Genomic DNA, 14,576 nt, shown 5'->3' with positions numbered 1-14,576 from the left:
CATTCCTGCTGCTCCCAGCTTCCCAACTTACACCTCGCCCACGTCTTTCCCAGGCCCTTGGTCTCCACCGTCCACAGCTGATGTCTAACACGGTGACCACCTGGCTCCCAGGCGGAGTCTATTCCCAAAGGTGGCGTTCTTGCCGACCCCAGAGGGGCCGAGCAGTGTGTCACTCTGCCTACGGAGAAGCTGTAGGAACCAGCAATTCCACCCAGGCTGTTGTTTGCAGGGACACCCGAGTCTACGCAAGTTCCTGTGGTTGGCGCCCAGCCAGTGATGGAAATCGCAGCCGCCTCTGCTTTTTCCCTTCGTGACTTTGAAAGTGCAGCCAGCACCCCAAGGATGCCTGCATTTCCTGTGAACCCTGATCCTTCCAAGATAAGCCACGAAAAGTCGTCTAAACACAGCTCACCCCGCCGGGCCCAGAGAGTCTCTAATAAATCAGTTCTGGGGTGTGTGTGCGAGTGATGAGACCAGAGAGAAAGGCCCAGGTGGGGAACGCAGAAGATGAAAAACCTGGCACAAACGCCAATTCTTCATTCGGCACCCGGTCAGTGGTTATTAAAAGGTGAATGGGGATTTTTTGAAAAAGGCAATTTACAAAGAAGCAGGACCGCCCCCCCCCCCCCCCCCGCCCCCCAGCAAAAAAAAACACTGAAATTTCTCTTCTCTGGAGTTTTCAGGGGCTGTCTTAAGGGCATTTCAACACTGAAAGTAGAATCCAAATTCTTTTCATCCGTAGCCAGGTGGCTGGGTTTGATCTTTGCTCTGCCTTTTACTAGTTTTACAATCTTGGATCACCTCCCTTCTCCCCTTCTTGAGCTGCAGTTGCAGTATCTGCAAACGGGCACGAACAACATCTTCCCCGCGGGCTGTCAGGAGGCGTGAACGACGTAGCCCGGGCAAGCTGCTTGGAGAAGGGCTCCGACTGGAGTGCGCGTCGGAATCATGACCGTTTCTGAGTCCCTCAGAGCGGGGCCTGGGAATCTGCATCTCCGACAGGCTCCCAGCCAAGGCCGAAGATGCTGGTCCGGGGACCACGCTTGGAGAACCGCCAGCTGAGAACAATGCTTGGCACAGAAGTCTTGAAAGCGTTAGCCCTGGTGACTATCATTACTTGTGCCTTCCTTGGAGCTCCTAGCCTCAGCGAAAGCTGTCCTGTCTGACCAATATTCCTCAGGCCTTCTAGCTCAGTCTTTACTTCTCACGGCTACTGAGGTGCTCAACGTCCCCCCTTATTTAAACACCCCGTTTCCAGTGTCTATCCCTGCCTCCCACCCCACCCCTACCCCCACCCCCACTCTGAGTGCCCTAAAGCTGGCTCCTGGATTCCTTGCCTAGTCCGTAGGAAGTCACCCAATTTCATACATAATGGGTTCCTGAAAACAAGTGCTCATGTGGAAGGAGACGCTTACCGGATAGAAGGAGGCGTTCTGTGCCCATAAAGCTGAAGAGGACTATAAAATCCCTAATTAACCTTGTATTCGCAGCTCATCTCCGGGTGATGTATTCTCAGCATTTTGTACCCACATGTTCTTTCTTTCACAGTCAAAAATGGGCAATAACCTAAGTCCAATGAGGCTAAAGATTTGCCATTTCAGCATGCCCATTGATTTTCACCTTTATCTCAATTAGATTGAGCCCTGTGGTGATCAATTTCAAGATTCATTTTTCTATTTATCCTCATAAAACGTGAGAAGAGTATAATAAAAATATTCAGATCATTGTAACGGCCAGGGAGAGTACTGGTAAGTAGAATAAGCTGCTGGAAGGTAACCGCTGGCTGGCGGGCAGCCCCCCTGGACAGTGGCCTGAAACATCCGGGGGTCCTCTTCGCAGCCCTCAGGGGGCGCCACCCCATCTCCTCCCCTCACCATGGCCATCCCAATGTTTACAAGCTCCACATGTCTTTCCTCCAGGTACAGGCCAAATCCAAAATGCGACCTCTAATGACCTTTGCACCAAAGCCACCATCCTCTCCCTTTCTTGTCCCCTCACTGGAGCCCAGCTCCTGTTCAGAGCCCTTTGGTACACTGGCCCCGACTTTACCTCCAACGCAGAGTACAGGTGAGCTGTCCCTTACTGCCCTCCATCTCTTTTCCCATTTTGGAAATTCCACTCAATTTGGAAACCTTTCCCAGGCTGATTAAAGAAGAGCTGGCCCGGCCAGCGTGACTCAGTGGTTGAACATCGAAAAAAATCCCCCCCCCCCCCACCCTTTATCATCTCTCCCCCCAACTTTCTGTGGAATCCTCCCCAAGTCCCATCTTTGTCCCTGCAAAAGTTATTCATTCTGGGCCTGTTTCTGGGCCTTCACTGCCCATTCGGGTGCTCAGTTAACACAACGCTGTGTGTTACTGTGTGTCACCCGTGTGGATGCATCCCTATCGCTGCACTGTCTTCAGTTTCAAACTCCATGGAAGCCGGGACGTGGGGTCTCCTCTGGCATTCCAGCATGTGCCAGAAGCATATGCATCTTCTCTGGTCATAATGAGCTAAGGGGAAGCCAGTTTTCTCAGACGTGAGTCACAAATGGAAATCTTTATACCAAACACTACGAGGCCCGTGACCTATTAGCTATTGTGGTGACTAATCTTTCCTTCTCCTAAGTGCTGCCTTATGCAGAGCCATTGACAAGAGACTGAGTTTCTGTGTCAAGCAAAACTAGCTCCAACCACAAGGAGCTGAACTTCCTGGGCTCCAGGAAAAGCTTTTAGCAAACTCAATGCCGCCGGCAGATGCAGACAGACAGCAAGTGCAAACCTCCCATCCCGAGGCCTGAACCACCACGGTAGCTAATTAGGTGACAGAAAAATGCAGAGCGTTTCATAGCATCAGTTTCCGGAGTTATAAGGAACCAACTATCTCTCAGAGCTGTCGCTAGGATATAGAGTTCCTCTTAGAAACCCCAATTTCCCTTCCAGGCGTCATTCAAAACAGACAGGGGGAAAAGGAAAATCAATACTGGAAACGCCAGGGATTCTGCCGGCCAGCGTCTCACGGAAATCTCTCTGTGCCTCTACGGATCAAACGGCGTCTTCTCTGTGTGCAGTCGGGAGATAAGCACCATTTCCACGCGCGCTCCCCCTGCCCGCCCCTCGGGGCATTTTCATTATTCTCCGCTGAAGATTTTCTTCCTGTGATTCTTTCTTTAAAGCTGCAACTCCAACGTGTTCACCTCCAAAAGCCGAGCCATGGAGGGTCCCAGGTTCAATTCCAGACAAGGGCACATGCCTGGGTTGTGGGCCCGATCCCCAGTAGGGGGCGTGCAGGAGGCAGCCAATCAATGATTCTCTCTCATCATGGATGTTTCTATCTCTCTCCCGCTCCCTTCCTCTCCGAAACCAATAAAAATATTATTTAAAAATAAAAAAGTGGCTCCGCACCCACATGAGACATAAAACCCACATGTAAATAAAGTGTCTAGGATAGCCTCCTCTCCAGTCTAGCACCTGAAGTTCTGGAAAACCCCAGATTCAAAACTGCAAAAACCTGGTCCCACCCCACACCCCCAGCGACTCAGCATCCACCCAGCAGTCCCTCTGATGAGCTTGCAATAGAAAACGCCATGTGGTTATTAGCTGCGAAGTGTCTGGCATGCTTCGCAAGCAGCCTTAACCGCCCAGCAAACCTCAGGGCCTCCTCAGATAAACAAGTCCTCCCCCCCCGCCCCAAATGTCCTGCCCCACCTGTCCTGAGGGTGGCCCCCCGTGCCAAAAGGCGACTGACATTTAAAACTTGGTTGAAACCACACCAAACCCTGTCTATTTTAAATGTCAACGGGGAAGGCAGCTGGGCCAGCAGGCTTCTCCAAGACCCACCGTAAACCCACTTCTCTGTAGTGAGATTTAAAAATCAATCATTAGAGGCAGCAAGAGGAGGGAGTGAGGCCAACACTGACCTTAACGCCAAGGGCACCTGAAACGACTCACATTTGTGACTAATTATCTCTTTCCTAATCTTTATGTCCGTCTCTCAGGGCAGGAGCTTTCTTTCCAGCAGTGAGACGTCTGACCCAGTAGAATCCCAGGCATCTGTAAGGTCTTGCTTGGTCCACATTTAGAGTGGCCGTTTCCCACTGTGTGCGCGCACGGAACGCCTGGCATCTGTCATTCTTTTAAAGGGCACATAAAAGTTTATGCTTCCTGAATCATTAAAAAAAATAAACAAAAGGATGTCTGTGTTGTTTTTAAAACCTAAAAACTCTTTAAACTGCCTTAGAAGTACGTTCTCCTCAGATACAGAATAATACCATCAACCTGAAACCAAGATGTTATCTGTTTTTCTGTCACTTTCCCATTAAAAGAGGTGGATTACACTTTAGAATAACAAATATGAATATATAAAAAAATTTTAACATTTTTTTTATTGATTTCAGAGAGGAAGGGAGAGGGGGAGAAGGGGAGGGAGAGAGAGAGAAACATCAATGATGAGAGAGAACCATTGATGGGCTGCCTCCTGCACGCCCCCTACTGGGAATTGAGCCCACAACCTGGGCATGTGCCCTGATCAGGAATTGAACCGTGACCTTCTGGTTCATAGGTCAACGTTCCACCACTGAGCCATGCCAGCCTGGGTGAATATATAAAAATTTAATGAATATGTAGTACTTCTTACTCTGTGCTAGTCCTGTTCTAAGCACTTTACAAATAATAATGTATTTAATCCTCACAACAACTATAAGGTTAGGTCCTATGACCCCTATTTTTACAGAACAGGAAACTAAACACAGGGAGGTAAAGCAACTTGCTCAAGGTCTCACAGCTAGTAAATGGCTATGATGGGTGCTGGACCCAGGAAGCCTGACTCTGAGGGCCATGCTCTTGACCACCCCTCTCCATTGTCCCCCATACACTAGTGCTGAGTGCTTCCCATGTGTTATTTCATAGAAACCATACAGTGAGCTATAAGGTAGATCATACTTATATTCCCATTTTACAGATGAAGAAACAGAGGCACAGAAAGGCAAAGCAGCTTGACCAAGACCACTCAGCCAATCAGTGGGCACTCTGATTCCATTCAGGTGCCATGGGACACCTCCCCATAGCCTTTCCTCGTGTCCCTTTGGGTAGAGTCAGGAAAGCAGCTGTGTCAGTGATTAGAAACCATTCTCTGTCCAGAAGCTGTGGCTCAGTGGTTGAGTGTCAACCCATGAACCAGAAGGTCACGGTTCGACTCCCAATCAGGGCACATGCCCAGGTTGTGGGCTGGGTACCCAGTGGAGGGCGTGCAGGAAGCAGCTGATCAATGATTCTCTCTCATCGTTGATGCTTCTATCTCTCTCTCTCCCTCTCCCTTTATCTCTGAAATCAATAAAAATGTATTTTAAAAAAGAAAGAAAGAAAGAAACCAGCCTTTAATGGAACCTGGAACTCGTTTGCCCCATAACAATCGTGTTTAGGCAGGAGAAACATGACATCATCTGATACAATTCCATCTCCAACAGAGCAGACCAAGACGCTTCCCCACAAGAAATCACTTGGCTAAAGGGTACATATAATTAACCCAATTAGATTGCCACACAGAGGGGCGGGAGGGAAAGTCACTAGAGAAGCAGTTTTCAAAGTGTGGTTTGGGGTTCCCTGGGGCACCGGTCAGACTTTCTCCACATGGTCCAAACTATTTCCTTAGTGACACTGGGCTGCTATCTGCCTCGAGTCCTCCCGGAGTGTCCTGTGGGGTTCTCCAGAGACACGCCCCACGGATCGCCACAGACTGAGCGGGAAGATTCGAGGTTCCAGCGCCCCTCTAGGAAGCCAGATGGGGCGGAGATTTGCAAACATACCAAACAATGCCACTCTTCTACTTTTTACGCTGAAAGTTATTTTTCATAAAAGCGCTGTTTATGCCAATGTGTACTAGGCTTATGATTAAGTGAATCACGGCACATGGTAACATTTCTTGGGTTTAATTCCTATGGTGAATGAAGGTAGAGCTAATCCAGTAAGATAACATTTTAAGCGCATAAAGGGATCTTGAGACCAAAGACCCCAGGAACCACAGCCTGAGATGGTGACGTCCGTAAGAGCGGGACCACACGTGCCCCACGCCCCGTGCCCTGCAGGAACTCGGGACACTGAACGAAGACCCAGGTGTACAGTAGGAGTACGGGCCATCCTCTTAGGTATACATCCGCACAGGCACAATAATGATGATGCTCAGACCCACACACTTACCTGGAAATAGTCTGTAATGAACGCTCCGAGTTCACTCTTCAGCAGCCGCCTGGGGAGAGAGAAACACCGTCAAGCAGCCCTCGATGGTACAGCTCCCGCTGTCCGGGTCACGGACACAACACAATGACGGGTGCTGGGCAATGACAGGGGCCCGGCCAGGCCTCGGAGGGTGAACTTTCCCCGGCCCCGGTGATACCGCTCCGCCAATGTTCTCAGGGAACTGGGGTGATGAACATCCTACAGCGGGTCTGCTCCTTAGCTCACAAACACAGCCTTCTCAGGAAGGCAGTCACTGGAGGTCCCAGAAATGGAGCTGGTGGAGGCAGGCAGGGCGCCTGGCTTCCTGTGAAATCAACCAACCAACAAACCAACAAACAAAATACCAAAAAAGAGAAAGACCACAATTGTGCAAGCCCCCGCATTTGCAGACTTTACAGCCTAAATGCGTTTTTCGTGCATTCTTCAACCAAGGATTATAAAGTCTGGTTAGAGGGAGGGGCAATGATTACCCCTCCTACATAGATAAAGAAATTGAGGCGCAGAGAGGTCCCCTACACAAGTCAGTGGCCGAGTTAACATTCAAACCCAGACCTTCTGCAAACTCAACATCTCTTCCCATAACCCCACCCCATCTCTCCTCCAAATCCATGGGAGACATGAAACATGGTGCCATGGTTTGGGTGGTCCTACCGCCCATCCCCGAGGGACTGTGGCAGTGGGGAGGGGACAGCAGTGGGGAGGACAGAGCTTATGCATCCAGGCAGCGAACAGCTACTGCCTGTGATGTGCCAGACATTGTTCCTGCCCCTGGCGCACAGGAGTGAACGGGACAGGGGAGGCCTCGCTCTCATGCAGCTTCTATTCCAGGGGGAGGAGAGTAGACAGATAGCTTGTCAATCAACACCCTCACAAGGTAAGTTCAAAGAGTCCCAGTGCTAAGAAAAAAAAATGAAAAATAGGGCTGTGGGCACCCGCTCTCCTTCTCCTTGTGACAGATCACGGGACTCTCCCTATTGCTCTTCCCTTAATTGGATCCAAACCAGGTGAGGGAGCTACAACCAAGACTAACCGGCTTCCAGGTCCAGGGAGTTCCCTGGGACAGGCTTCCTGAGTTCAAGACCTTCCCCATCGGGTATCGTCACATAGAATTATCTATCTGAACAGTGTCGGCCCTCTCTGATCATTCAAGCCCTCCCTCTCTTGTCCTGGGTGGGCAAGTCAGTAAGCTCCTCTGTCCCTTACGAAACCCCGTCTTATTCCTGCCCGAGCACGTTACAGGCTAGACAGGGTCTCTGCCTGTGTGTGCACAGTGTTCCCTGCAGCAAAACACAGGAATCAACCTGAATGGGCATCACGGAGGTGCTCTCAGAAAAAGTGTGCTCCCTTCAGACAACGGGATTCCACGCAACTGTGAGAAAGCAGAGGGGATGCAGAAGTGCGCTGAGCAATGCTATGAAAAGCTCTAAGTTACGTGAAGGAAAGAGAAAAACGCAGGATGCGGAACCGTGTGGGTAACACGCTCCCTTGTGAAAAAGGGAACAATACACATTTTAATTTACACAATGTCAACCAATTCATCTGTCAAAACTGCTCCCACTTGCTTACTCTGGAATGGCTACGTGAGTTGCTTCCCAGGAGGCCCTCGGTGCTGAAATTAGCACCTTGATTTTTAAACATGCACAACACACGTACATTTTAAATATTATGTATAAATGCACTGGGCTTTGCCCAGCCTGCGTGGCTCAATGGTTGAGCATTGACCTATGAACCAAGAGGTTGAGGTTCGATTCCTGGTCAGGGCACATGCCTGGGTTGTGGGCTCGATCCCCAGTGTAGGGCGTGCAGGAGGCAGCTGACCAATGATTCTCTCTCATCATTCTATCTCTCTCTCTCCCTTCCTCTCTGAAATCAATAAAAATATATATGTTTTTGTTTTTTTTTTTTAAAACCATCTTTTTATTAACAATCACCGCCACAAAGGTGACCTGGATGGCTTGAAGCCCAGAAGAAGTGGTGGCAGGGAGTTCCCATCAAGGGCACAGTAGCAGGAAGCAGGCTGTCTTAGGCCCTCAGAGAATCCCACAGCCCCTCAGGCTGGTAACCAGCAAGCCTAACCCAGAGCGAGGGAGGGTGAGGAGAGGGCGGAGCTGGCCCAGCTGCCAGGGAACAGACCAGGGCTGAGTCATATGCAAAATCCACCTTCTATTTCTATACTCTGTGTTTATTCTGCTCGGGCTTGGTTTATAAGAAAAGGATGCTTCGGAAAACTCTAGAGAAAGAGGGATTTTCCACCCCTCTGACTCGAAGCACCGCCTCCAGGGGGAACGGGGCAGTGGCATCCCCCAACGGGGCGACTGATGGAGAATAGGGAGGCTGGGAATTCCTAGCCTTTACCGAAAGCCTGCGCTGTGTTAGACATGGTGCTAGGAGCCGGAAGGAGAGGACAAACCCGGAGCTCGGACACGATTTCTTCCTAGCGCCTCCTTCTCCAAAACTTGGGAGTCCCAGACCTAAAATCGCAGAGGGACAACTCGCCCCACCCCCTGCCCCAATAAGTGAGCCAGTTCAGCGTGGAGAGCACCAGGAGGAAGAGAGGCCGGAGGAAAACAACAGAGTGAAGGAGCCTGTGGTTTGTGGTTGCCTGGATGTGAAGAGACGAAAACCCCCATGCCAGGATGTGTGCTTCCCCCGTTACAGCGGCCTGGCATCCCGCAGCCTCCTTCCACCCTTCCCACCCTTCCCCGGGAAACAGGAAAGGAATGACTTCTTGGAGCAAAAATAGATGACAGACAGACAGACAGACAGACGGGCAGATAAATGAATAAGGGATAAAAACCAAATTGCTGCTAGGATGAGGCCTGGCTTTTCCCCCCAGTTCAAGTTTACTGAGCGCTTACTAAGTAGCGGGCACGGTTGTCAACAAGGTCCATGTGCTTCCTCATTTAAGGCTAAAACAAAACTCGACATCAGTAACATCAGTAGCAGTAACATCTCCACTTTCCACACCCAAGGAAAGGGACCCTCGGAGGTGAGCGGGGAGCGCGGGCAGCAAGCCCATCCCGGAGAGGAGCCTCGCCGACGGCAAGAACCTGGAGGCAGTGCCGGGGGATGTAGCCTGAGCGATAACCTGTGCAGGTGCACGTCACAGGGGAGTCCCTTGTGGCTGTTTCCTCAGTGGGAACTTGGGGATAGAGAGAGATGGACTCCATAGGATGCTGCAGGGGCTGAAGGAATTAACCCTAGACCAGGAGTTCCTAGCACACAGCAGTGAGCGTTAGCTGGGAGGGTTTGACCCAGGTCGTCTGACCCCCAAGCCCATACTCCTCTAACAGCTCCATTCTCCTGGCAACTTAAGAGTATCGCCAGACTAGCGATTAACCTGGCGTTAAGGACCCAGGTGAAGCTCACGAAGGGGCCGCAGCGTAGGGGCCAGACCACCCAATAGAAGGTGGAATGAAGACGATGGGGGCAGAGCTCGGGGGAAGATTGTGGTGGAAGCAACATCCCAGCTTACGCAGCTCCCATTCATCTCTTTCACACATTGACTTCCAGGTTGCATTTGAAAACAGGATCCTGCTGCCACCCACCAGCTGCAAGGAGAAGGAAGTGGGGGCCTGACACGGTGGGAAAGGAACGCTTCTGTGGGACCCAGCCCCAAAGGGAAGCGGAGCATGAAGTTCGGGCAGAAGCCAACAGGACCACAATAAACAAACGAAAAATGGGGAACCGCTCACTGTCTGCATTATCTCATCCCCGGTCCCTCCCAGGCTGACCCGGTGAGACACCACCGCGGAGGACAGGGTTTCCTGTTGTTACACGGCCCGCCGTCTTGCCCCTCATGCCCTTGTCAACTCAGCTTCCAACTTCTGGGGCCTGAAGGTAAGGGAGGCGTAACCGGAGCTGGGGTCCAGCTGGGTGAGAGGCACAGGGGTGGCCGGATGGCAGGAGAGTGGGGAGCGGCAGAAATGAGGTAGAGAAATCCCTTTGATGCAAGCCACCATCTCCTGTGTGCACCCAGAAAGACCCAAGGCAGCGACACCACAAAGGAGGACGAGGCAGCTCGGAGGTAGGTCCGTCAGCACGAGTCAGGACACCTATCAGTTGCTCAATATCTCCACGCCATTCGGCAATTAGGGGCCACCCCCAAGTGGCCAGACCCTCCGCCCTGACCCCTTGGTGGGATCCTGCGCGGCCTCCTCATGGACCAGCAGGGGCCCCGGGAACCTGGGCCTGGCCTGTAGCAGGTCAGTACCTACCCAAACTGGTCGCTACCCCCCACCCCCCCAAATGACCCACCTCGCTTCTGCAGCAGGAAATGTTTTGAGCCGTAGCACATGGAAACACCCCTTCCCTCCTCGGTCCACTGTGGGGCCCATCGGAGGCGGGTGAAATGCTAGTACCCCCACCCCTGTTTCTGCACCCCAGTGGGTGGCAGTGGGGACAGTGGACAAGATGGAGAAAACCAACAAAGAGCATTTCCCGAGCTCCGGGTTGTGTTGCTAGGAGATGCTGGGCTGCTGGCACTCGGCATCCCGAGTTCTCCCACAGCCTCTCAGGGAGGAATGCATCCTCGCTGTGCAGGTGAGGGGAGCAATGCTCAAGCCCTGTCCAGAGCCTACACGGGAAGATCCCAACTCGAACTAAGGCAGCCTGAACGCCGGCCAGTGGCACCTCCCGTGCCCACAGGGGCAGGTGCCTGGGCACAAACAGTGGGGCTGCAGCCAATGCCTCTATAGCCAGCAGCCAGGCTCCGGCTCCCGCTGCTGGGTACCAGGCCAGGCTGTGGGTACGGCATTGCCCTATATGAACGTCCCAGAGAGGCCTGGGTTTTTAGGGGAGATGTCTTTTTCTAAACACTGTGCAGGCCAAACAGCATACAAGCCAGCCCTGGAGGTTTCAGATGTACCACTTCCCTCTAACTATTCATCCCGCGCCCAAAGTCAAGTCTGTTTCTGAACCAGAGCAAACAAAAGGTGTCAACACACAGGCAGTCACCTGGGCCAAAATGAGAGAAGACCTTACTTACGCCCTCCCAAAGTAGGGTCCAGGCTGGTGGCCTCCCCAATTCTACTCTATGAACGCATCTATGTCCCAGCACGTCAGGCCGAAACCTGGACAATGCCAGCTCTGTGTACTTCTTGCGGCCTACTTCCTGTGTTTTGTTTTTAATAATTATAACTAGTGTTTTTAAATATATATATTTTATTGATTTTTTACAGAGAGGAAGGGAAAGGGATAGAGAGTTAGAAACATCGATGAGAGAGAAACATTGATCAGCTGCCTCCTGCACACCTCCTACTGGGGATGTGCCCACAACTAAGGTACATGCCCTTGACCAGAATCGAACCTGGGATCTTTCAGTCCGCAGGCCAATGCTCTATCCACTGAACCAAACCGGTCAAGGCTTCCTGTGTTTTTAAGAACGCAGGAGGCTCAGGTTCAAATCCCAGCTCCACTACTAACTAGCTATGCAACTCTGGGCAGCTCAATCCACCTCTCCGTTCCTCGATTTCCCCTCTATAAGACAAAGGACATAGGACCCGTCCCATATGGATGTGGTGATTTTTAAACCAGTGGCATATCTAAAGCATGGCTCCTCCCAAACGCTACACCAGTGATGGCGAACCTTTTGAGCTCGGCGTGTCAGCATTTTGAAAAACCCTAACTTAACTCTGGTGCCGTGTCACATATAGACATTTTTTGATCTTTGCAACCATAGTAAAACAAAGACTTATATTTTTGATATTTATTTTATGTATTTAAATGCCATTTAACAAAGAAAAATCAACCAAAAAAATGAGTTCGCGTGTCACCTCTGACACGCGTGTCATAGGTTCGCCATCACTGCGCTACACAAATGTCTGCGATTACCATCCCCTCACGGACCACCACCTCGCTGCCTACTCTCCCAGGCTCTCCGCCTTCCCATCTCCTCCCAGCCCTTCCCCAGCTGTGGGTCCCAGAGGCTCCCTCAGGGGGGACGGAAAAATCGGAGGTGGATGTCCCTTCGGGGGCTCAGCCGCCAACTGAGCTGAAGGAGGACGTTTCAACTCCGACCTGGTGACGATGGAGCACAGTTCTTGGAACTTCCTCTTTCCTTGAAAAGCTCCGGGGTTTCCTTCCTGACACCCCCTCCCCGCACGGACAGAAGCAGGGTGGTTGGAGAGAGGAGGGAAATGTGTGTTTCCTGCCTCAGGCCAGCTGCAGATAACTCATCTCTGGTTTCCGGGAACCTCACCTCTGAGCATTTTTATTTCTGCAAAGAAACAATATCCCGTGAGAGGGAAGGAAGGGGCGGGGGGCGGGGGGTAGGGCAGGGAGAGAAGGGCGGCAAGACAGTCTCCACAGGACTCCTACCTGCTCCTCCTTTTGATTTTAACTGGGGCATCACTTTCTCCTAAATCTAATTATGCGCCCATCCTCCGCACTCCCACAGCCCTCTGCATTCGGCCATCACCCCACCTAGAACATCGTATGATAACAGCCTGCTCAGTCCCCCTCTCACTCTGCGGTCGGCTCTCCAAGAACCGCACACCTCAACGCTGCCCCAGAACCTGGCCGCATACCTGGCAGACACTCCACAGAAGCCATGAGTCAGAGAATTGATTACCCTCCCTCTCTACACACCACCTCCAGCCAGTCCAAAAGGGAAAGCACTTTGAAGAACCTATTTGCACTGATTCTTATAGGAAACCAGACAGAGAACCGCAGCTTGCTCACACGTCTCCAGTTCTGCGTGGTCACCTACAATAGGTAGAATGGTTTGGCTGAAAAGACTGTTTTGGGAGAGCGTGCTCCGGTAGTGCAGAGCTCGGCCACACTTCTTCCTGGAAGAGCTCGTGAAACCCTGAAACCCGCAGCTCTAACCCGACTCGTCCCCACTGCCAAAGTGCAGCCACCGCTGGCCGGAGGCGGGAGAAACCACATTGATGTCCCACAGAAAACTTAAGCCAAGAAGACACGCAGGGCCTGCCCAAGCCAGGGCAAACAGAAATTCAGGGCAGGCAGAGGGTAGGTCATGATGACTAGACTGTATATATTCTTTTTTTAAAAAAATACATTTTTGTTTATTTCAGAGAGGAAGGGAGAGGGAGAGAGAAGGAGAGAGAGAGAGAGAGATATCAATGATGAGAAAGGATCATTGATGGGCTGCCTCCTGCACGCCCCCTATCAGGGATCAAGCCCACAACCTGGGCATGTGGCAGAATCGAACCTGGGACCCCTCAGTCCGCAGGCCAATGCTCTATCCACTGAGCAAACCCAGCCAGGGTGAGTGTATCTATTCTGAAAGGTCACTTTTTCCTTGCCTTGAGGAATATCACACGAGTGCACCCTGCTTCCTAAGGCAGTTTCAATAGAAAGTATTCAGAGTATGTTCTTCCCACCAACAGAGCACGTGCCCTGACTTTTAATCTGGGGGAAATTTGCCACTTTATTGAGTGGGGTCATTCCTAATGAATTTGTTCTTATAGGGTCTCCACATCCTTCTCTTGAGCTAACAACGTGTTGTAGAATTTGACCATCTTCGGTCCCAAGTTCTCCCTCATAGCTGGCCCAAAGTCTACCTGCTAAAATCTACCCTGGGGTTCATTTCTGATGACATGTCTTAAAAGAAAGGACCAGCTGTATGTAACAACTGCACTTCAGGACCCCATGACGTAAAAACTTCCCATTGGCTAACACAGGGTGGGGCAAAAGCAGGCTTACAGTTGTCAATACGCAAAACAGAGTCTGTTCCCGCATTATTATGTATTAATGGTTGTATTATTTGCCACACAAACAACTGCAAACTTACTTTTGCCTGGGAAACCTGAGTCCCTATATTTAAAGGAACTTAGGTTTCCCAGGGAATATGCAAACTCCACAGTTAGAAAGACGGTCGGGCCGGCTGGGGTGACCCGGGGAAGCTGGTGGATGGAGGCTTTGACCCTGAGCTTGTACAATCCACCAAGATTTACTACCATTTGGCCCGAGTAGAATGGAGAACTGAGAGGGTCATTTCCTCTGCAAAGGAGACACAGCTGGCTCTCCGTGTAGGAACTGAGCCTCACCCAAATGTCAAATCCAGCACGTCCTTGGAGGAGCCCCTCAGGATGTCTCTACTCAAAGTGGCTCCCCTCATCCAGCTGCTGGAGAAACACATCGCCTTGCCCCCTGGCATTTGTTGTGGCAGCCTGAGCAAACTCATACAGGCATCTCAGTCAGACAGGAGCTCGAATCCTGCTTCTACCTTTATGGCTTCATGACCTTGGACAAGGTATTTGGCTTTCCTTATCCACAAGTTTGTGGATAAACTGCTGATGACAGTGGTGGCCTCACAGGGCAGTGAGGAGGGTACATGTCTTGCCCTGTGCTCCCACGCGTGGTGCGCCCATCATTTATCACGTTAGTATGGCTAAG

General features: G+C 51.3%; 1 protein-coding gene across 2 annotated transcripts in view; it reads right to left on the bottom strand.

Annotated features, from left to right (window-relative positions):
- Nucleotides 1-14,576, bottom strand: part of PRR5L (proline rich 5 like) — a 76,549-nt gene that overhangs the window by 24,583 nt on the left and 37,390 nt on the right. For both annotated transcript variants that reach the window (XM_070427806.1, XM_070427805.1), the window contains exon 4: nucleotides 6,177-6,225. In XM_070427806.1, the coding sequence (XP_070283907.1) occupies nucleotides 6,177-6,225 (49 nt within the window). The remainder of the gene's footprint in view (nucleotides 1-6,176; nucleotides 6,226-14,576) is intronic.

Source organism: Myotis yumanensis, unplaced genomic scaffold (assembly GCF_028538775.1).
Source record: "Myotis yumanensis isolate MYYU_CA2020_CCGP unplaced genomic scaffold, mMyoYum1.0.hap1 SCAF_10, whole genome shotgun sequence".
Lineage (NCBI taxonomy): Eukaryota > Metazoa > Chordata > Mammalia > Chiroptera > Vespertilionidae > Myotis > Myotis yumanensis.
This window is presented reverse-complemented; position numbering and strand designations above follow the sequence as displayed.